The sequence below is a fragment of the Phoca vitulina genome, unplaced genomic scaffold (assembly GCF_004348235.1).
Source record: "Phoca vitulina isolate PV1807 unplaced genomic scaffold, GSC_HSeal_1.0 scaffold3, whole genome shotgun sequence".
Classification (NCBI taxonomy): domain Eukaryota; kingdom Metazoa; phylum Chordata; class Mammalia; order Carnivora; family Phocidae; genus Phoca; species Phoca vitulina.
In genome coordinates, this window is record NW_022589706.1 from 27932067 (window position 1) to 27955854 (window position 23788).

Here is a 23788-nt window from a genome sequence, read left to right on the forward strand (position 1 = left end):
TGTAAATTGGGCCAAGTGTTTGAGAACCAAGTATCTTTTTAGAGCAATTGCTAAAAGGCATATTTTTTGTGAATTTCTTTTTCTGTTTTAATGTTCTGTTCATGTTCAAAATTTTTGTCAATTTAGGTGTTTTTAAAAACTCCTATGTAATACATTTCATTTATTATTTATGATCTGTTATTAATATGTAGCAAATACAGGGTATGATTTACTTCATTTTTTAGTTTCTTTTTCTCACCTTTATTTTACTTATTTATCTTATCAGTTGAGCCCATGACTTTTCAATTTTATTTTATTGTTTTTCTTCCTTTGGTTTCAGTTCTTTAAGAGTTTTGTTATTTTGTCTTTTTTGCTGTCAGTACTTTTTATCATTTAAAATTCCTTTGAAATTTCTTAGTGATATAGGAATTTGGAAGATCAAAAAGTTGTTTTAAATTAAGGATACAGGGTCTTTGTGAAAAATATACAGAGGGGCGCCTGGGAGGCTCAGTTGTTAAGCGTCTGCCTTCGGCTCAGGTCATGATCCCAGGGTCCTGGGATCGAGCCCCACATCGGGCTCCTGGCTCAGCCGGAAGCCTGCTTCTCCCTCTCCCAATCCCCCTGCTTGTATTCCCTCTCTCTCTGTCTCTCTTTCTGTCAAATAAATAAAATCTTAAAAAATATATATATATATATATATATACACAGAGTAAAAGTTTTCTTTTTTTTATTTTCTTTTTGATCATTTACTTCAAGGAGAGAGAGCGTTGGGGGAGGGGGGAGAGGGAGAGGGAGAGAGAGTCTTAAGCAGACTCGTCACTGAGCCCAGAGTCCGACGTGGGTCTTGATCTGACGACCCAGAGACCATGAGCTGAACCGAAACCAAGGTCGGATGCTTAACTTCGCCACCCAGGTGCCCTAGAGTAAAAGTTTTCAATACTTGCGCACCCTTTCCTTCCTCTCCTCAGTCCTAATCCTCTCTTTCAGAGGGAACTTTCAATAACTTTTTCTTTTTCTTTTTTTTTTAAAGATTTTATTTATTTGACAGAGAGAGACACAATGAGAGAGGGAACACAAGCAGGGGGAGTGGGAGACGGAGAAGCAGGCTTCCTGCTGAGCAGGGAGCCCGATGTGGGGCTCGATCCCAGGACCCTGGGATCATGACCTGAGCTGAAGGCAGACGCGTAACGACTGAGCCACGCAGGCGCCCCTTTCAATAACTTTTTCTATGCATTTATATATTTAGTAAATATAGGAATTTTCAGTTTATGAACTTTCTTAAATAAATACGAACACGGGTACAACCATACTAAAAGTATTTTAGCTCTGTGTGTGATGATAGTTGTAAAGGAAAGCTTGTGCAGTATCACAAGATTTAAGAACAACTTTTTGACACCCCGTGGTTCCACAGATGCATAGCTTCTCTCATCAGCATCCCTACAAACTACCAAGGTATAGATTACATCTGTTACAATCTATGAACCTACACTGACAATCATCCAAAGTCCATAGTTTACCTTAAGGTTCACCCTTGGTGGTGTTTGTTCTGTGGGCAATGTGATATGTAATGACATGTGTTCGTCATTATAATATCATACAAAGTATTTTTTTAAGTTTATTTTTTAGTAATCTCTATACCCTATGTGGGGCTTGAACTCATGACCCCAAATCAAAAGTTGCATGCTCTTCCAACTGAGCCAACCAGGCACCTCCCCAGAGTATTTTCATTGCCTTAAAAATCCTCTGTGTCATCCTGTCCATCTCCCTCCCCACTACCACCGCTGCTGACCTTTTTACTGTCTCCATAGTTTTGCTTTTCCAGAATGGCATATAGTCGGAATTGCACAATATGTAGCCTTTTCAAATTGGCTTCTTTCAATTAGCAATAGGCATTTAAGTTTCTTCTGTATCTCTTCATGGCTTGATAGCTATTTTTATTATATATTTGTATATATAATAAATATATATTTAATATTCCCTTATTTGAATGTATCACAGTTTATTCATCTACTGAAGTACATCTTCGTTGCCTCCAAGTTTTGGCAATCATGAATAAAGCTGCTATAAACATCCATGTACAGGTTTTTGTGTGGACATAAGTTTTCAACTCCTTTGGGTAAATAACAAGGGAGTGTGATTAGTTCTCTAAGAAACCACAGCTGTCTCCCAGTGTGGCTGTATAATTTTGTATTCCCACCAGCACTGATTGAGAATTTCTTTTTCAGATTTTTTTTTTTTTTTTTAAATTTGACAGAGACACAGCAAGAGAGGGAACACAAGCAGGGGGAGTGGGAGAGGGAGAAGCAGGCTTCCTGCTGAGCAGGGAGCCCGACGCGGGGCTCGATCCCAGGACCCCGGGATCATGACCCGAGCCAAAGGCAGACTAACGACTGAGCCACCCAGGCGCCCCTGATTGCGAATTTCTGCTGCTCCACATCCTTGCCCGCATTTCATCCAGATTTTGGCTGTTCTGATAGGTGTGCAGTGGTATCTAGTTGTTTTAATTTGCATTTCCTCCATGGCATATGAAGTGGACTGTCTTTTAATATGCTTATTTGCAATCTGTATATCTTGTTTGGTGAGGTGTCTGTTAGGTCTTAAGTTCATTTTTTGTGTTGTTTTCTTATCGTTGAATTTTATGAATTCTCTGTGTATTTTGGGTAACAGTCCTTTATCAGATATGTCTTTTGCAGATATTTTCTCCCAGTCCCTTTTTCCTTTATTCTCACATTGTCTTTTGCAGAGCAGTTTTTTATTTTAATGAAGTCCTACTTATCAATTATTTCTTTCACAGATTGAACTTTTGGTGTTATATCTAAAAAGTCATAGCCATACCAAGTTTATCTAGATTATCCCCTTTGTTATCTTCTAGGAGTTTTATACTTTTGTATTTTATGTTTAGGTCTCTAATCCATTTTGAGTCAATTTTCATGAAGGGTATTGTGAGTGTGTCTAGATTTTTTTTTCCCCCATGTGTATGTCTAGTTGTTTCAGAAATATTTGTTGCAAAGATTGTGCTCTATTTTATTGCCTTTACTCTTTTGTCAAAGATCAGTTGACTGTATTATATTTATGTGGGCCTATTTCTGGGCTGTCTATTCCGTTTCATGGATTATTTGTTCTTTGGCCAGTACCATATTTTGACTACTGTAGCTTTACTCTAAATCTTGAAGCTCGGTAGGGTCACTCCTCCTTTTTTTTTTTTTTTTTTTTTTTTTTGATTTTTTAAAGATTTTATTTATTTGACAGAGACACAGCGAGAGAGAGGGAGTAGGAGAGGGAGAAGCTGGCTTACCTCTGAGCAAGGAGCCCGATGCGGGGCTCAATACCAGGGCTCTGGGATCATGACCTGAGCTGAAGGCAGACGCGTAACGACTGAGCCACCCAGGCGCCCCATCCTACATTTTTTTAGTTCTTTGATACCATTCATCAGAGCTTTATAAGTTTTCCTTATATAGTTCTTGCACATATTTTGTTAGATTTATACCTCAGTATTTTGGCTTACTGGTGCTAATGTTAAATGGTATTGTGTTTTTGAATTCAAATTCCAGTTGTTCATTGCTGATATAAAGTGCTTGACTTTAGTGTATTAACCTTGTATCCTGCAACCTTGCTATAATTGCTTATTCTTGGAATTTGTCATTTCTTTTAGATTTTCTACATAGGTGTCATTTGTGAACAAAGTTTTATTTTTTCCTTCTCAATTTATACGCTTTTTCTTCTTGCAGTAGCTAGAACTAGTATAATGTTAAAAATGAGTGGTAAGAGGGATATCCTGGACTTGTACATGATCCTACTGAGAAAGCTTTGAGTTTCTCACCATTAAATATGATGTTAGCTGTGTTTTTTTGTAAATATTACTTATCAAGTTGAGAAAGTTCCACTCTGTTCCTAGTTTATGGAGTGGTTTTTTTTTTTATTTTATTTTATTTTATTTATTTATTTGACAGAGAGAGAGAGAGAGACAGCGAGAGAGGGAACACAAGCAGGGGGAGTGGGAGAGGGAGAAGCAGGCTCCTGGCCGAGCAGGGAGCCCGATGTGGGGCTCGATCCCAGGACCCTGGGATCATGACCTGAGCCGAAGGCAGACGCTTAACGACTGAGCCACCCAGGCGCCCCTGGAGTGTTTTTATTGTGAATGGGTTTTGGATTTTGTGAAATGGTTTTTCTGCATCTATTGATATGGTTGGTTTTTTTTTTAGCCTGTTGATGTGATCGGTACATTAATTGATTTTTTAATGTTGAACCAGCAACTATACCCAGGTTAAGTTCCACTTGTCATGGTGTACAATTGACCCTTGAACAACACAGATTTGAATAGCACAGGTCCCCTTATACATTTTTGACAAATACAGTACAGTAATGTAAATGTATTTTCTCTTCTTTATGATCTTGTTGGTATATTCTTTTCTCTAGCTTACTTTATTGTAAGAATACAGTGTTAATACATGTAACATACAACATATGTGTTAATTGTTTATGTTATCAGTAAGGCTTCTGGTCAGTAGTGGGCTATTAGTACTTAAGTTTTGGGGGAATCAAAAGTTACATGCAGATTTCCAACTGTACAGGGCATCGGCACCCCTGACCCCCTTGTTGTTCAAGGGTAACTGTATAATTCTTTTCATTCATTGTTGGAGTAAATTTGCTAATATTTTTTCAAGGATTTTTGCATACATGTTCATGAAAGATAACTGGTCTGTACTTGTCATTTTTCTGCTTTTGGTATTAGGGTAATACTGGCCTCATAGAATGAGTTAGGAAATACTTCTTGCTTTGCTTCTACCTTACGAAAGAGATTATAAGCGGTAGAGAATTGGTGTAATTTCTTCCTTAAATGTTTGGTAGAATTCATCATTGACACTATCTGGGGCTGATGCTCTTTGTTTTGTAAAGTTATTGATTCAATTTCCTTAATACATATAATCCTACTCAGATAGTCTATCTTTGTTGAATTTTGGCAGATTGTGTCTTTCAAGGAATCAATTCACTTTATCTAGGTTATCAAATTTTTGGGCATAGAGTTGTTTGCAATATTACTTTATCCTTTTAATGTCGATGGGATTAGTGGAGATGGGTCTCTCATTTCTGATATTTAGTAATTTGTGTCTTTTTTTTCTTAATCTGTCTAGAGTTTATCAATTTACTTGATTGTTTCAAAGAACCAATTTTTGGTTTAGTTGACTTTTCTGTTTATTTCTTGTTTTCAATTTCATTGATTTCAATTTCATTGTTTTCAGTTTCATTGCTTCAACTTTTAAATTACTTTCCTTTTCCTTACTTTGTATATAAGTTGTTCTCTTTCTGATTTCGTAGGTGGAATCTTAGATTATTAATTTTGACTTTTTTCTAATATATGCATTCAACATGTATCTCCCTCAAAGCACTATTTTTATCATCTCCTGCAAATTTTGATGTTGTCTTTTTGTTTTCATTTAGTTCAAAATATTTTAAGATTTCCATTAAGATGTATTCTTTGACCTATGTGTTATTTAGAAGTATGTTGTTTAATCTCCCAAGTGTTTTGAGGTTTTCTAGCTATCTTCCTGTCATTGATTTCTAGTTTATTTTTATTTATTTTTAAAAGATTTTATTTTTAAGTAATTTCTACACCCAGTGTGGGGCTTGAACTCACAAAGCTGAGATCAAGAGTTGCTTGCTCTACCGACTGAGCCAGCCAGGTGCCCCTGATTTCCAGTGTAATTCCATTGTGGTTTGAAAGTATATGTTGTATGATTCCTGTTCTTTTGAATTTGTGTTTTATGGGCCAGAGTATGGTCTAGTGAATGTTCTATTTGAGCTTGAGAAGAGTGTATATTCTCCTACGGTTGGATGAAGTAGTCTATAGATGTACATTAGATCCAGTTTGGTGTTTGCTGATTAGTCCATCTATGTGTGCTGGATTTGTCAAATAGAGGTATAGTGGTAGAGGGATGTTGAAGTCTAACTATAGTAGTGGATTCATCTGTTTCTCATAGTTTTATTGTTACTGCCTCATGTATTTTGAAGCTCCGTGTTGTTTTTTTTTTTCCTTAAGGTTTGTTTATTTTTGAGGGGGGAGAGGGAGAGAGAGAATCTTTTTTTAAGATTTTATTTGAGAGAGAGAGCACACGCACATGTGAGATGGGGAGAGGGAGAAGCAGACTCCCTGCTGAGTGGGGAACACAACATGGGGCTCCCATCTCAGGACCCTGAGATTATGACCCGAGCCAAAGGCAGCCGCTTAACTGACTGAGCCATCCAGGCGGCCAGGGTGAGAGAATCTTAAGCAGACTCTCCATTGAGTATGGGGTCTGATGTGGGGTTGATCTCACAACCCCGAGATCATGATCTAAGCCGAAATCAAGAGTTGGATGCTTAACTGACTGATCACCCAGGCACCCCTGAAACTCCGTTGTTAAGCTCATACATACTTCAAGGATTTTTTTAAAAAGATTTATTATATTTATTTATTTGAGAACAAGAGAGAGTGGGGGGAGGGGCAGAGGGAGAGAGAGAATCCTCAAAACGTGGGGCTCTGTCCTAGGACCCTGAGATCATGACCTGAGCCAAAATCAAGAGTCAGATGCTTAGCTTACTGAGCCACCCAGGAACCCCCCTTTTGGCTGTTCCTTTTTTTTTTTTTTTAAAGTTTTTATTTATTTGACAGAGAGAGCACAAGTGGGGGGGGGGGCAGCAGTCAGAGGAGAAGCTGGCTCCCAGCTGAACAAGGAGCCCGATGTGGGACTCGATCCCAGGACCCTGAGATCATGACCTGAGCTGAAGGTAGCCATATAACTGACTGAGCCACCCACGCACCCCCCTTTTGGCTGTTCTTGAATAATGCTGCCATGAAATGGGTGTGCAGATTATTCGAGACCCTGCTTTTTGAGCATGTACCTGAAAGTAGAATTGCTTGATCACGTGGTAATTCCGTTTTCAATTTTTTGATGAACAACATACTGTTTTCCATTGTGGTTGCACTGTTTTACATTCCCACCAACAATGCACAAGGTCCCATTTTCTCCATATCCATGCCAACACTTGTTATTTTCAGTTGTTTTTTTTTTTGATAGTAGGCATCCCGATAGATCCGTGTATCTCATTGTGGTTTTGATTTGCATTTCCCTAATTATAGTTATGTAATGATGTTGAGCATCTTTTTATGTGCTTGTTGGCCGTTTGTGTATCTTGTGGAAAAATGTCTATTTCTTTACCCCCCCCCCTTTTTTTTGTGAGTAAAGCGTTAGAAGTTTATTAAGTGAAGATACAGAAAAAGCTTTCAAGAGTGAGAGGGGTCCCATCAGGGTTGCCCAAGTACTTTACCCATTTTCTAATTGGGTTTGGTTTTTGTTGATTTTTTTTTTAAGATTTTATTTATTTATCAGAGAGAGAGCACGCACAAGCAGGGGGGGAGCGGCAGGCAGAGGCAGAGGGAGAAGAAAGCTCCCTGCTGAGCCGGGAGCCCGATACGAAAAGGGACTTGACCCTGAGCCAAAGGCAGATGCTTAACTGACTGAGCCACTCAGGCGTCCCTGTTTTTTGTTGTTGTTGTTGATTTTAAGAGTTCTTTTATATATCCTGGATATTAATCACTTGTCATTTATATGACTTGTAAATAATTTCTTCCATTCCATAGGTTGCCTTTTTACTCTGTTGATTGTGTTCTTTGATGCACAGGAATTTTTCACTTTGATGTAGTTCCAGTTTATTTTTATTTTTGTTGGTGTCATATCCAGGAAATCATTGCCTAATCTAGTTGTCATGAAGCTTTTATGTTTTCTTAGTTTTATAGTTTTTTCCATCCCCTTTACTGTTAATGTGTCTTTGTCTTTATATTTAAAGTGAGTTTCTTTTAGATAACATGGTTGGACCTTTTTCTTTATCCACTCCAATAGTATGTCTTTTGTTATATTTAGACTCTTGACATTTAAAATTATTGTTGATATATTTGGATTAATGTCTGCCTTTTTTTTTTTTTTACTGTATTTTTTTTAAGTTTTTTTTTTTTTTAAGATTTTATTTATTCATTTGAGAGAGAGAGAGAGACAGATCACAAGCAGGAGGAGAAGTAGAGGGAGAGGGAGAAGCAGACTCCCCATTGAGTTGGGAGCCCAACGTAGGGCTCGATCCCAGGACCTGGAGATCATGACCCAAACCAAAGGCAAACGCTTAACCATCTGAGCCACCCAGGTGCACCTTTTTTTTACTGTATTTTGTTTGTTGCCCTTGTTCTTTCTCTTTTTTTGTCTTACACTCTTTTTCTGCCTTAACTTGTTTTATTGAACATTTTATATGATTCCATTTTTTTCCTCCTTTTAGCGTATTATTTGTGCTTTTTCTTTTTCTTTTCTTTTTTTTTTTAGTAGTTGCCTTTGAATTTGCCATATATACTTAACAAGTACTCTGTAATAACACTATACTATTTCACAGGTAGTGGGAGTACTTTGTAACAATTCACATTTTCTCCCTCCTGTCTATTGTAACGTTTGTCATTAATTTCTTACCCATAAGATATAATCATGAGATACTTTGTTGTTGTTACTGTTTTGAACATACTATTATCTGTTAGATCAATTAAGAATAAAAAAAATCAGGGGCGCCTGGGTGACTCAGTCCATTAAGCATCCCACTCTTGATTTTGGCTCAGGTCATGATCTCAGGGTTGTGGGATTGAGCCCCACATCAGGCTCTGTGCTGGGCATGGAGCCTGCTTGGGACTCTTTCTCCCTCTGCCCTTTTCCCACTCTTTCCCCCCACTTTACTTTCCCCCCCAAAAAGAATAAGAAAGATCAAAGATTTTATTTTACCTTTATTTTTTCTCTAATGCTCTTTCTTTCTTTATGTATATCATTTTCCTACTTCCTGAAGAATTTCTTTTAACACTTGTTACAAGATAGGTCTGCTGACAACAGATGTCTTATTTTTGAGAAGTCTTTAGTTTAGGGACGCCTGGGTGGCTCAGTCGGTTAAGCGTCTGCCTTCGGCTCAGGTCATGATCCCAGGGTCCTGGGATCGAGTCCCACATCAGGCTCCCTGCTCCGCGAGGAGCCTGCTTCTCCCTCTGCCTCTGTCTCTCATGAATAAATAAATAAAATCTTTAAAAAAAAAAAAAAATAAAATAAAATAAAAAAAAAAAAAAGAGAAGTCTTTAGTTTAATCTTTCCTATCTGAAGGATAATTTTGCTGGATACAGAATTTTAGGTTGGTAGGGCTTTTTGCTTTCAACCCTTTGTTTTTATTAATATTATTTTTATAAAGTAGTCTCCACATCCAACATGGGGCTTGAACCCACAACCCTGAGATCGAATCACATGCTCCACCGACTGAGTCACCCACTCGATCCTGCTTTCAACACTTTAAGTATTACATTCCATTTTCTTGCTTTCATGATTTCTGAGAAGTCCAGTGTAATTTTTATCTTTGCTCCTCGATAGGCAAGGTTTATTTTTTCTTCTGATTTCTTTCAAGTTTTTCTCTTTGTGTTTGGTTTTCTTCAGTTTGAATATGATATTCCTAGCTATGGATTTTTTGGGATTGATTCTATTTTATATTTTCTGAATTTCTTGGATCTGTGATTGATTGTCATTAATTTAGGGAAATTCTTAGTCATGATTGGTTCAAATATTTCTTCGTTTCTTTTCTTCTCTTTCTGGTATTCCCATTACTTGTATGTTATACCTTTTGGAGAGTCTATTCTGTCTTTTTCATTTGTTTTTCCTTTGCATTTCAGATTTTGGAGTTTCTGTTGACATTTTTTCTAGCTCACAGATTCATTTTTTGTTTGTGTTCACTTACAATGAGCCCATCAAAGGCATTTTTCATTTCTGTTAGTTTTTTTTTTTAATTATTTCTAGCATGTTCTTTTAATTCCTTCTTAGAGTTTCCATCTCTTTGCTAACATTACCCATTTGATTTAGATGTTGTCAACTTTTTCCATAATGACATTTAGCATATTAATAATAGTTTAAAATTTTTAGTCTAATTCTAGCATTTCTGCCTTCCAAGTCTTTTTCTGTGGTTTTGTTTTTTAGTATGTCTTATAATTTTTTTCTTGAAAGCGAAAGCCACACATGATCTACTGGGTAAAAGGAACTGAGGTAAATAGGCCTTTGGTGTGAGACTTTATGTCTATCTGTCCAGGGATACTGTTTGCTGTAGCTGTAGATACCAGAGTCTAAAATCTCCTCTGATGCTCTTGTTTTTGTCTTCCCTGTTGCCTCTGGGGCTCCTTAGAGACATCTTCTTAAGTCAGGTCTGAGACATGCAGTTCTTTGAGTTGTAATCCCTTGTTATTACACAGGAGCCCTACTGATGTAGTGGTTGGGGGAGGGGAAGCAGTCTATAGTCCTGTAATTGGGTCTCAGTCTTTTTTTTAAGATTTATTTGTCAGAGAGAGTGTACAAGCAGGGGGAGCGGCAGGTAGATGGAGAAGCAGGTTCCCTGCTGAGCAAGGAGCCGTTGCAGGACTCAGTCCCAAGACCCTGGGATCATGACCTGAGCCAAAGGCAGGTGCTTAATTGATTGAGCCACCCAGGCATCCCGGTCTTTTAGGGAGTCTACCCCCCCTAGACTGTGACCTTCAGAAGTGCTTCTTAGTCGTCTTCCCCCCACCCCCCCACTTCGATGATACTGGAAGACTGGAAGGGTTTGGTATAGGGTATTTCTCTTCCCTCAGGTTGGTTAGATCTATTTTAAGACCCTAATTGGTTAGGCTCTGGTGAAAGTTTCTCTTGAGGGCAGGCCTTGTTAAGAAAAACAGAATACTCTCGGTTTATTTCAAAATGGCTTCTTTCCCCTTCTCTCTGCCAGGAGCATGAGGGCATTTTCCTCTGATCTTCACTGTGAAAACCTGATAGGGAACCTGGAGGTAAAAACTCCACAAAAATGGGAAGGCCCCTTGAGAGTTTTTCACTCTCAAAATTCATCCCCACTGTGCCTCCAGCAGTTTGTCAATTACAGTTTACATTTTCCTACCTGGGTAATGGTTCATGCTTGTGTGCTTTTGCCCTGATAAGTTTGAATCTTATTTTCTGCCCATCATGTCTCTGCGATTTTGGGGGCAGCAGTTTGCCCTGTGGCTTCAATTCTCTGATGGATTTAAGAGGAGTTGTTGATTTTCAGTTTAGCTTTTTTCTTCTGTGGATGGGAGTGATGATTTCTAAGTTTTTACATGTTGGATTGGAAACCAGAAGTATACTCATTTATTTTTGTTTGTAGTATTCTATTAAATTGCACCGTGGGGTGCCTGGGTGGCTCAGTCGGTTAAGCGACTGCCTTCAGCTCAGGTCATGATCCTGGAGTCCCAGGATTGAGTTCTGCATCCGGCTCCTTGCTTGGCGGGGAGTCTGCTTCTCCCTCTGGCCCTCCCCCATCTCATGCTCTCTCTCTCTCTCTCATTCTCTCTCTCTCTCCCAAATAAATAAATAAAATCTTAAAAAATAAATAAATTAAAAATAAATTGCACCATAATTCTTGTAGACATCCCTCAATTAATGGATACTTAGATTAATGTTTTTCATTATATTTAATGCATCAATGATTTCTGTTAGGGTTATATATTTTTTCCTACCTGTAATGAAATTATTTGCTTAGGCAATTTCTAGGAGTGGTTATACTGGGTTAAAGAGTGTGACAAATTTTATGGTGTTAATACTTTTTGCTGTATTGCCTTTAAAAGGGCTTCTGAGCTTTACTGGTATCCCATCAACCTTACCAGTATTGGATATTAAGAATTTTACCAGTTTAGAAAATGTAAAATGTAATATAAGACTACTTTGCACGTGGATGTCCAGTTGGTCTAGTGCCGTTTTTTACTCCTTTATCAAAGATAAGTTGACTGTATACGTATGGGTCTATTCCTGAGCTCCCTATTCTGTTCCATTGGTCTGTGTGTCTTTTCTCTTACCAATACCATGCTGTTGATTTTAGTAGCTTTATGATAGCCCCATCAGAAGTGGAAAAAATGGAAAAGGAATGACTTTTAATAATAATTTTCAGACAGCACCATAGTCTACCATCTATCGCAGATCCATAGGTCTTAGTGTGTGTTTTTAAGATTTTATTTAGGTACTTGAGAGAGAAAAAGAGCACATGAGCAGGGGGAGGGAGGGGCAAAGGGAGAGGGACAGGCAGACTCCCCCGCTGAGTGGGGAGCCTGATGCGGGGCTTGATCCCAGGACCCCAGGATCAAGACCTGAGCCAAAGGCAGATGCTTAACTGACGGAGCCACCCAGGCTCTCCCATAGTTCTTAGTTTTACTACCTTAAGGGAATCATTATTACTAGTTTCTTATGTATGGTCCTGGAAATTGTGTGTGTGTGTGTGTGTGTGTGTGTGTACACATTCAGGGCTTTAAATGTGAAGAAAATAACTATTTTGCTTATTTTTTCTTTATGCAGTCTTAAGGGTGATACATGTGAAGTCTAAAGTTTCTTTGAGTAAGTGTAAAATAAAAAGTTCTAGGGGCGTCTGGGTGGCTCAGTTGGTTAAGCATCCACCTCAGGTCATGATTTCAGGGTTGTGAGATTGAGCCCCACATTGGCTTGTGCTGGGTGTGGAGCCTGCTTAAGATTCTTTCTGTCCCTCTGCCCCCCCCCTTTAAAAAAAATCTAAATGACAAAATATTGTGTCATAGTGTAAGTAAAGGTTTTTTTTTTTTTTTCTTGCATACAACAGGGCATCCTGTAATTGATGGTATCTTAGTGAAATTAAATGTGTATGGTTTGGCTCATGAGTCATTTTTGAAACTTGGCTTCACTAATTATTAGCTGTGTGACCTCTTTGTAGCTCAGTTTCTTTATTGTTAGATACATAAGATTGTTAACAGGTCAAATGAGTTATTACATATAAATCAGAATACTACTTACAAGGTGTTATATAAGTATTAACTATTATTTTTACTCTCTGCCAGCAACATTAGCTACTTTCTTCTTAAAACATTTTTCTTCCTTTGGTGCCAGTGATAACAGACTATCTTGGTTTTTCCTGTCTTGCTCATCATTCATATCTTCAGCCCAGATCACTCCTGAATTTTAGACCATGAACCATGTTCTTGGCCCTTTGGATTTTCATATATAGCTCTTCTCAACATGTCCAAATCTGAGTTTTTATTTTCCACTTCCCCAAATTCTGACCTCTCACTTTCTTGTTTCCTTATCTTAGTTTTTTATTGCACTATCATCCACTCAGTAGAAAAGCAAACTATAAGACTGATCCTTGTTGGGGCGCCTGAGTGGCTCAGTTGGTTAAGCGTCTGCCTTCGGCTCAGGTCATGATCCCAGGGTCCTGGGATCGAGCCCCGCATCCGGCTCCCTACTCCGCGGGAAGCCTGCTTCTCCCTCTCCCACTCACCCCCTTTGTGTTCCCTCTCTTGCTGTCTCTCTCTCTCTGTCGAATAAATAAATAAAATCTTTAAAAAAAAAAAAAAAAAAAGACTGATCCTTGTTCTCAAATCTTTAAGAGATCATACACTTTTAGTTTATAATAATTTATTCCTAGAAATTTTACCTCATCTCTCTCTCTCGCTTTAAGATTTTTATTTACTTATTTTAGAGGTAGACAGCACACGCATGGGAGGGAGTGCAAGCAGGGGGAGGAGCAAAGGGAGAGGGATACACAGAATCCAAGCTGAGCAGGGAGTCCGATGTGGGACTTGATCTCATGACCCTGAGATCATGACCTGAGCTGAAATCAGGAGGTGGGTGCTCAACTGACTGAGCCATTCAGGCGCCCCTACCTCTTATCTCTCTTAATTCATTTACTTCTTTTCATCAAAGTGGACTTCCTTCCTTTCTTTCTCCCCCCCCCCCCCCCCCCCAAATGGACTAATTACTCTCACTGGTTCCTAACCTTTCTCTCTGTATCTGCTTTAATCTACCTCCAGGCATTTTTTCCTCCCTATACAGCTGTTTGATCTTTAAAAGACTCAAATTTGATTGTCAAGTCACAGCTTTAAATGTTTCTGATCGTTCTTCATGACTGCATAATCTGGCTCCTGCCTACTTTCCCTGCTTCATTTCAGCTCCTTTATTTTGTGTGTATTCTAGGCACATTGGTGGCTTTTCAATTCTTAAACATGCCAGGACCATTTTTGCTTCTATTTTGCACAGGGCAGACTTGAAATGCCATCATTGACATCATTCGTAAATCTTTTAAAGGTAGTTTCCTCAGAGAAGCTTCTTCTTATCCTCCATATTCTCTTTGTTAAATATTACTCTCATGATATTCTGTACTTCATTTAAAAGTTGTATAATTTATTGTTTAATACCTTAGAATGAAAGCTCTATATATGTGGATAGGGTGGGTTAGAGAACATTTTTGGTTGATCGTTTTACCACTCAATACCTATTTGTCTTGTAAATAGTGAGTACTCAGTAAATATTCATTGGATTAATGTGTTCAGAACTTTAATTATTCTGCGTTATATATTGTGTGAAGTATGATGACAGAAATCCAGAAAGTAAAATTTTAATGATAGACTGTTGCTGTAATTGGAAAAGCTGTTATTTCCTGGTTCTCTATAGCTGCACTAGTCCAGTGTTGTAGCCACTATCCACATGTGACTTTTTTTCAAGTTTTTAAAAACTGTTTTTTGACTTCTTAAAGTGTACAAATCACTGGTTATTAGTATATTCACAAAGTTGTGCAACTGTTACAACTAATTCCAAAACATTTCATCTCCTTAAAAATAATCCTTGTACCCATTAGCAGATCCTTCCCATCTCCCTTCCCTCTCCTCTCTTAACAACCAATAATTTACTTCCTTTTTTTTAAATTAATTAATTTATTATTTGACAGAGAGAGATAGCAAGAGAGGGAACACAAGCAGGGGGAGTGGGAGAGGGAGAAGCAGGCTTCCCACTGAGCAGGGAACCTGATGCCGGGCTCGATCCCAGGACCCTGGGATCATGACCTGAGCCAAAGGCAGACGCTTAACGACTGAGCCACCCAGGCACCCCCCAATAATTTACTTTCTGTATCTGTGGATTTGACTATCACATGTGGCTTTTGAACACTTGAAATGTGGGCAGTCCAAATTGAAATGTGCATGTGATTTGTAAATTAAACACTGGATTTCGAAGACACTGTTTTTTTTAAAAAATGAAAATATCTCAAATTTTTATTTTGATTACATGTTAAAATGATAATTTTATATATAGGAGATAAATTTAAAGTTAATTCTCTACTTCCTTCACTCTTTTTAATGTGATTACTAGAAAATTTTAAAGTGCATTTGTGGCTTACATTTTTTTTTAAGACTTTATTTATTTATTTTTGCGGGATAGAGTGAGAGAAAGAGCATGAGTGGGATGGGGGGAGGGGCAGAGGGCGAAGCTGACTCTCCGCTGAGCCAGGATCCTGGGATCACGACCTGAGCCGAAGGCAGACACTTAACCGACTAAACCACCCAGGAACCCTGTGGCTTACATTATTACATATCTATTGGACAGCACTGATCTAGAACTTGTATTTAGTAAGGGTCATAAATGTTCCTATGGCTTCAGTTCCTTTCTGGTCTCTTAGTTTCCATGTCAACCTGCTTTGGGTATGTGACATGCCCCAAGCTTCAGAATTGTTTCTACTTATTAACTGCTTGGAAAGTGAAAATCTTTCTTATTTGGGCAGCCTTAGAATAGTAGGGGAAAATAAGTCATTCATATTAAGTTAGGGGAAAATAGTGGCAACTCTTAAACCTTTTAAGCCTCATTTCCAACAAATTAGGAAGAATTGAATTTCAGATTTATTTTCATGATACTGATAAACAGTGCCCCTAAACTTTGGTAGTTGTGATTTGACTAGGAAACAAACTGATAGTTTCTTTATAGCATATGAGAATGATCTATAACTTTAGGGGTAATTTAGAATTATATTTGTCTATCTGAAATTTAGATTGAAATTTTGTTTCAGAATAAATTTTAGGGATAAATACAAGCGAGAGTAATGTGACAAGTGGTTCTCAAAAAAATACGCAATATTTGCTTTAGGTGGAAGTTTTCTGCTCCTACATCATTGTCAAAAGTCAACATGTTACAATGTTACATGACTACTATACATTCATCATTTACTTTGTGGCAGGCATTGTTTTATATATTGTATTAATTCATTAAATTATAATTCCCAGTTGACAGAGGTTGAAACTGAGGTTCAGAGTGATTAATTAACTTGCTTGAGGTCACAGGTTAGTTTAAACAGGTTAAATAACAATGTACTTAAAGCTTTTATGATAAAATCTTTCAGTTTTTGGTTTTCCTCACTAGAATGTAAGCTCCAAGTGGGCAGGGATCTTAGTTTTGTTCACTAACATTTGAGATTTCTTTCTGGCATATAGTAGACTCCAGGAATTATTTGGACAAATTTTGTGATGATGTCAATTCACCAAGAGACTTGGCCTTGGAAATCTATTAGAATTGCTTTAAATTCTGCACTATCGCTTATTAGCAGTAATGCTAATTTTACCACATCCAGATAAGATTTAACATTATGTGCTATTTTGCATACTTTGTTATGTTTTAATAGTTCATTTTAAAAATGTTTACTAGGAACTGTAGCTTCTATTCATCTCTTTTCCTTTTATGTGTTAGAAACGCATTGGAGCCACAAAGGAACATCAGAAAAACCAGGACTATCAGAGGTCCCACTCTGTGTTTAGTTGAGTTGGGAGAAGAAAATATAGAAAAGCAATTTTGCAGATGTCCTCACAAAAAATGTAGTACAGTGGTAACACCATTCTGCAGGGTTTCATCCAAAAGCCTTAGTGTTTCTGGTCATTAAAATGAATAACACATTGTTTTGTTATTTATTTTTAGAAATAACATTTCCATTCTTAGACTAGAAACAGAGCTGTGAAATAAATTTTATAAAGTAGGGCTTTGAAAGCAAAGGTTTTTATAATTAATACTACTAGGGGAAGGGTAGCTATGCTACTTCTTTCTAGAAGATTCTCATTTAAATTTGAGATATGTATTCTCATTTTAGAGTAATAAAATTGAGAGATGTTAAGTGACTTACTTAAATTAATGCCACAAGTAAGTGGCAGAACTTGGATTCAGCTCATATCTCTCTGACTTCAAAGGCCATACTTTTTTAAATACTGTGATCTTTTGCCATTTTCCGTATCTTCCTTATAGTCCTTGAGTGGGATTTTAAGTTTGTTGGGGGCACTGGGATCAGAATTTTGGATTGTGGAGTAACTGGATGTTAAACTGTGGAGATAATAAAGGATAATTGTTGCGTGATGGAAAAATTAAGCTGTGAAAAATCTATCTTTAACTTTCCATTTTCTTTTTATCTTTGGTTATCTGCAGATAAAGACCCTACTCTATCTAGACCATATAGGATGCTTCTTTATAATGGATTCATCATGGTGATTGTATTTTTTTTTAGCTAATTTAGTACATTTTCATACACTAGTAATGTGCTTTCTGTAGAGAAAAAAAAAGATCTATTTTCCTCTAATTATAATTTGGGGGTAATGAAGACAGAAATAAGGACAGGAATACTAATAAAATTAATAATTGTTTATTTAACATTTTACTAACTTGAGAATTGGGGGCAGTCTGGAAGGCAGCTTCTCCAATTTCTGTTATCTCCTTTTTTTCCTTCCCAACACTTTAATCACATCCTTTAGTATCCTGACATTTTAGGGTTATTTACTTCCTTTTGGAAAGGGGATATTGTGGGAAGCTATAAAGAACTTTGAAAGCATTGATGATTTGCAAGATCTCATTACTCTTGTTTTACTTAGAACTCTCAGGGGAGAATTGGAAGTCTTATAGTTCTACTTGCAGTTTCTTAAATTGGTCAGTGAAAGTGTGGTGCCTCTGATTTTCATTTTAACATTCATTTCTGTGCGTACTGGACAAAGTACTTTATCGTTGGTAAAATTGTATATTTCATCCTCCACCGCAAATCACTAAGGATGATAATGATTTTTTAGGGCACAGGAAGAAGTTTCCAATGTATATTTGTAATTAATTTTAATTTGGGGTAAAATTAACTTCAGAAAAATATGAAATATATTAATCCCAAAGGTAAAATAGAAAAAAGTTATGAAATAAACCGACTAATTAGAAGGTTTTTTAAATGCATAAAGTTTTTTAATCTTATGTTATTATTAAAAGATAAGATTAATTAGAAATCATGAAATCTTTAAAATTTGGGTTTTAAGTTATATTTTTTCAGTACTTATTCTGTATTAATACAAACTGCTTAGTACAGAAAAAGAGTAACAATAGGTATCTACTTGTTGGAGGTTGGGGGAGGAAGCCATGGACCTTAAAACAGTAATTCTTACATTGTTCATCCAGTAAACAAGCTTAAAAAGGTAGGTTTGAAAGCAAAAAATTTACTATTGATATCTTGCAAGGCTTTTTTTTTTGTAGGAGTGGATATGTTGTGTTACTTAGGTAGAAATATGAAATCCTAACCAAAAAAATGAAAACATAACTTGTATATTAAGGATTTATGTTTTTAACAATTGAGAAAAAGAGAAAGTTTACTGTATTAGGAATTTAGACTTAGACCAGTAGGGTATTACTGAACATTACAAAATATAAGTGGAGAGCTTGTTTGCAGACAGGTACTTTTGAACATTAATGTGAATCCCCCTGGAGGGTTCTGAATCATTTAAGGTCACCATTAACTCAGAACGGTTTGAGAAATTGAAATGATACTATAGATGTGAAAGGACTTTGAGAAATGTAATGTGCAAAATAAATAGATATAGATAAATTGAAAGTAACAGTCTGTTTTGAAAAGTAGGTAGCTGCCACTGAAGTAAACTAAGCAGTTTAGCTTTGGTTAAACTAAGCAACCTAAAAAGAAATTGAAGGCATTAGATGATTCTAGTGAGGCATTTTAGGCTTCAGGAATTTTCATGGAAAGGAGAATTAGTTAGATGCTTAGAGTTTTCACCATCTGGGTGGATGGAATAGGTTCAGTTAACCTAAACATCTAGAGTTGTTGTGGTTAGTTTAAGTGAGAGTTTATACCCTACATGGCTTTTAATGACCCTGAGTTTTCTGTTTATATGGATAGAACCCATGTAACCTGGGGGTATAGTATAGCAGCGTTCATCTACAGATGAATAATAGACTTATCACTTTGGACCTAACATATATGAAGTTGGCAAATATAAAATAGGTGTCTGCTATTTTTCTCTAAACATTCCAATAATGTTAACAAGCCATTGTACTGTTGCTCAAAGTGGTTTTATTTCATTAAAAACAAGTGAAAATTTGTTAGTTTTTTGGTTTTAAATATTCTCAAAACTGGCTAATTAAATCCTAGAAAAGCACAGACTATTATTTTTACTAGAGCAGATAATCAAGTTTATTAAAGGGGGTTTCAAATTTTTTTATAGATAATACTTTAAAATAGGCTTTTTTCTTGCTGATATAACTAACATTTATTTTCTGTTTATTTTTAAGACGAGCAAAAATCAAATTAAAGTAGATCTTGTAGATGAGAATTTTACAGAATTAAGAGGAGAAATAGCAGGACCTCCAGACACACCATATGAAGGCAAGTACTTTTTTCTGTATCAAAATATTGTGCGTATTAGAACTTATCTGAAACATTAAATCAGAATAATCTTAAGCATCTATAAATTACATGGAAGGTAACTTCATTTGGCTTAGGATATTACATTTAAATAATAAATTTAGATATTTATATAGACTGATTTTTCTTACTGAATTTTAGCTGATTTTTTTCTTTCCCCAACATAGATTTAGTAGAGCCAAGTTACAATTTGTATAGTATAGGTTAGAATTTAGCAGTAGAAGACATCTAGCATGTTAAGCCTCTAATATATGGACTATAGATGCTCAGTTACCCTTCATATGGTATCTATAACAAACCTTGCCTTAAGTTTCTGACAAAATACTTATTTTTTTTAAAAAGCTCCTCTCCCCTGTATGTCATTAAGTATTTCATTCATTCATGTGTCTTCACACAGGCTGTATTCCAAATATTTAATTTTCTTTATTCAGGAAAGCTTTGAGTATCGTTTCAAGACAGAGAAAAGAAAAGAGGCAACTTTGCTGAACTTTGTTTTCACAAACTAAGTCTGTAGCTACTTTAGACTATGGAATTGGGTGGTAAGAAAAAGAAAGAAGCTTTTTATAGCTTTTTATTTCCTCATCAGGCAAATCTTCAGTAATGAATATTATTGTAAATTTGGGTTATGTAGCATAACCAAGGTTCTTGCATATAATAGGCATTCAAATACATGCTTAGTAGAAATCATAACCGAATTTGTAGTAGTAGTAGTAGTAGCATTTATTGAGTTCTTACTTTTAGAGCTTTACGTGTATTTTCTCATTTAATCCTTACAACAAATCTTATGAGGTAAGTAGTTATCACTGTTTCATAGAATGAGGAAACTTAAGCTCAGAGAAATTAAGTACCTGTTTAAGGTCACACATCTAAGTGGCCCAGCTGGGATTTGAGTCCTAATAGCCTTTGACTCCAAAGCCAACGTTTCTAATTACTTTCTGCTTTTGAATAAATGAGGATTGACTGAATATTGGAAGTGGTGGTTATGTCTACTTTGAATGAGGTGGTTTTATAATTCCTTAAGGAACAGTTAACCCAAAGTCATCAGAAAAATCCAATATTCTAGAATATCTTTGTTTTCGTTTAAATTTTTAAAGACCCTAGAATGTCTTCAGCATATCCTACTAAATTTTAAATGATAAAATTTTATTTCCTGTTTTATAGTTCATATGAGCCATTTCTTGACATTATTTTATTTTGTATTGTTTATTGAGTGCCTCCTATATGCCAGGCCTTGTATGGATGCTGTTCATTTAGTCCTTTTGACAATCATTAGATGGAAAAAAGATCTTTAGTTATCTTATAAAAATCAAGTTCTTGTCTTAATAGTAGATATTTTATGGAATGATACACTAGCTGCTTCTTAAAGGCAGGCATTGTAAATACTCTTGAATCTTTTTTAGGTTTTCAGATATATTTTTAAAAGACAGTATGGCAGTAGCATTATCATTCTAGAACTCTTCCAGCAAACTGATATTTATAAACAAGACACCTCCTGAACTAAGTTAGATAGGCAGAATGTTCATTACCTTCTTAGCAACCCTTAATAAAAGTAGGTGAATTTTTAAAAATTGGATAGTACTCATTTGTAGGATAATTAAGTTGTAAATATACCATATTTATTAATTGGAAACAAGTTTGGTCATATTTAAGTGTTTGTTTCTGCTGCTGCCACTAAATGAGATATTAATGTTTGATAATACTAGTTTTTAGTTGTTTTGATAAGACTAGTTTTAATTTGCTTTTTGGGTATAAATTGTGTCCTTTTTATCGTAAAACTGTTGAAGAGAAGTTGTTCATTTTATTTAGGAAAAGCACTATTCAAGGGCATAAACTAAGATACTTTTTGGAAACATGAATATGAGAAGTATTTTGATAATATTTATTGCAGGGCTCCTGCTAGTTTTGTTTTTGAGTTTTGTTTTTAAATCTCAGTAACTAAGGCAGGTGTTTCCATGTGGAATGTTAAACTGTTTATAATCATTAACTAATGAGGAAACTGTTTTACGTTGTGTTAAAAGTAATCAGATTGAAAAGTAGAATGCCCATGGAAAAATTAACCATATTGCACGTGTTACTTAACTCCATTTTCTTCTTCTGCTGTTAATAGTGCAAAGGAACAGTTTAGTTCTTGAGCCTTCCTAAGAGTTGTTTTGAATTTATGGAATAATTGTTGATATTTTTAAAAATCTCATCCCTTCCCCATCTTCTTTTTAGATGAAGTTAAATCTGAAGATTATAAATTTTTAACATTAAAACCTGTTCTTTAAGAAGAAATGATTTGTGGTGAAAACTTATATGAATAATGTACTTATAAAGCTTGCTTAGTTGTGTTGCTCTGATGTGTATGTGTATATATATGTGTATATATGGTTAATATTGTGGTTATATATTGAAAGTTGTCAGATAATAAGGCAAGAAAGCATATTAATAGCATGTGGAGTAAAAATAGGGTTGGGGGGTACTCTAGGGGCCAGCATTATTTATATAGTATTTCTGGGCTCTCACACTGCTCCTAAGAAATTGTTTTGGACATTCAAGAAGGAAGAGCTTTATATGAACGATTATAGAAATGGTAATCTAGACTTTATCAGAAAAAGTAAGATTCTTAGGAAGGAAAAAGAACCTACATATTACTCAGGCCAAATTTATTATACTTATATTTGAAGCTGGCATTTATAACTAAACAAAAACAGGTCTGTCTATAAACACAGAATTTTCTCACTCTCCTTTTACCTATCTTGTTTCTTTTGTTTTGACTACTTTCCTTTATGTTGATTTCACTGTTGCCGAATGCTCTGTGATTCAGGCATCTAGTTCAACTCATCCATCAGTCACTATGGGATACCATTAAAAAGAATTAGCAAGAAAAGAAGAATTGGAACCAGAAAGGGCTTGAAGAATGGTACCAAGTGAATTGCTCTTTTGTTTTTCTCCCCACATTCATCTATTCCTAACAACGGAGGGAGGTGGATTTGAGAGAATCCAGGATATACTGAGAATTGAATTATGAAATTTTGAAGTTAATAATGCTAGTGCATAGTTCTTACTTTATTTTACTTTTATTATGGAAAGTTTTAGGTATATACAGAAGACAAATGGTACAATGAATCTTCGGTGTACTTAGCACAGCTTTAATAAACTATCAGCTTAGGGCCAGTCTTTGATCTAATCCATCCCTTCATTATTTTGAAACGAATGCTAGGCATAGTTTCATATGTAAGTATTTCAGTAGTACAGTTTTATTTGTTAACGTTTTGGAATAGTGTGTATTCTGTGTTAAATGGATCATAAAATCTTAGGATTGGAAGGTTCCTTGAAGTCAGGATTCAAATCCACCCTCTCATCCAGTGGAAGACTTCCCACTTCAGAGTTTCCTGAGTGGCAGTTACTTTCCCCTTGAATTACCCAGTTATGGGAAGCTAGATAAACTTTTTAAAAATATGTATTTGGCTGCTAGTTGCTCAAGATGACTTCAAAACAGAATGTTGTGTTCTGTTTACATGTTACTGGTTAGAACAACCTCTTGTAAAGTGTTTCCTTTTGTATAGCTATTGAGAGGAAGAGGATAGTTTTTTGTCTTTATGCCTACCTGTTATTGTTGAATTTTATTTTTAAAATTTTTAACAAGAAGTGTTGGCCTTTCATTTAGGGCACGAGTTAAAAGTTTGGGGCATTTTTGCATTTGAGAGAACCAGCTAGAAGTAGATTTTTTCAGTTTATGACATAACCATATGTCCTTTTTCTCTGTATCATCTATGCCCTTATACCTCCTTGCCTTCTTTTGCCTTTTTATTTTTTCCATATTTTGTTATTTAGCAACTCTTCTCAGTGTGGACTAGAGGAAACAAAAGGAGACAGGATCTGTATTACTTAACTGTCCCAATGAAGCATTAGATTGTCTTTGGATTTAATGTATTCGTCTATCTCTAGCTCTGCTATTCACTGATAAACTAATATAGTTGTATAAAATGGCTATTTTATGTTTTAAATAACCTTTCAGTTAACTAGTGTTTTATTTCCTTTTTGGGTTTCAACTTTAAAATGAATTTGTTGTAATTGAATATAAAATAGTACATGTTTTGAAAAGTTATGTCACTATATTTGGCTTCAGATATTTGAGGTGAGCAGCATTCTTAACTTTCTGTTTTCCCCGTTTTTTAGGAGGAAGATATCAGCTAGAGATAAAAATACCAGAAACATATCCATTTAATCCCCCTAAGGTATTGTAAGCCTATTTTTTGTGCATGAACTTCTAAATTTTTTCCCC

The 23788-nt window shown here is 36.0% G+C and overlaps 1 protein-coding gene across 1 annotated transcript in view; it reads left to right on the forward strand.

The window, feature by feature from the left end:
• Nucleotides 1-23788, forward strand: part of UBE2K (ubiquitin conjugating enzyme E2 K) — a 72050-nt gene that overhangs the window by 21444 nt on the left and 26818 nt on the right. Inside the window, exons 2-3 of the mRNA XM_032400221.1 lie at nt 19389-19482; nt 23683-23741. Of these exons, the coding sequence (XP_032256112.1) occupies nt 19389-19482; nt 23683-23741 (153 nt within the window). The remainder of the gene's footprint in view (nt 1-19388; nt 19483-23682; nt 23742-23788) is intronic.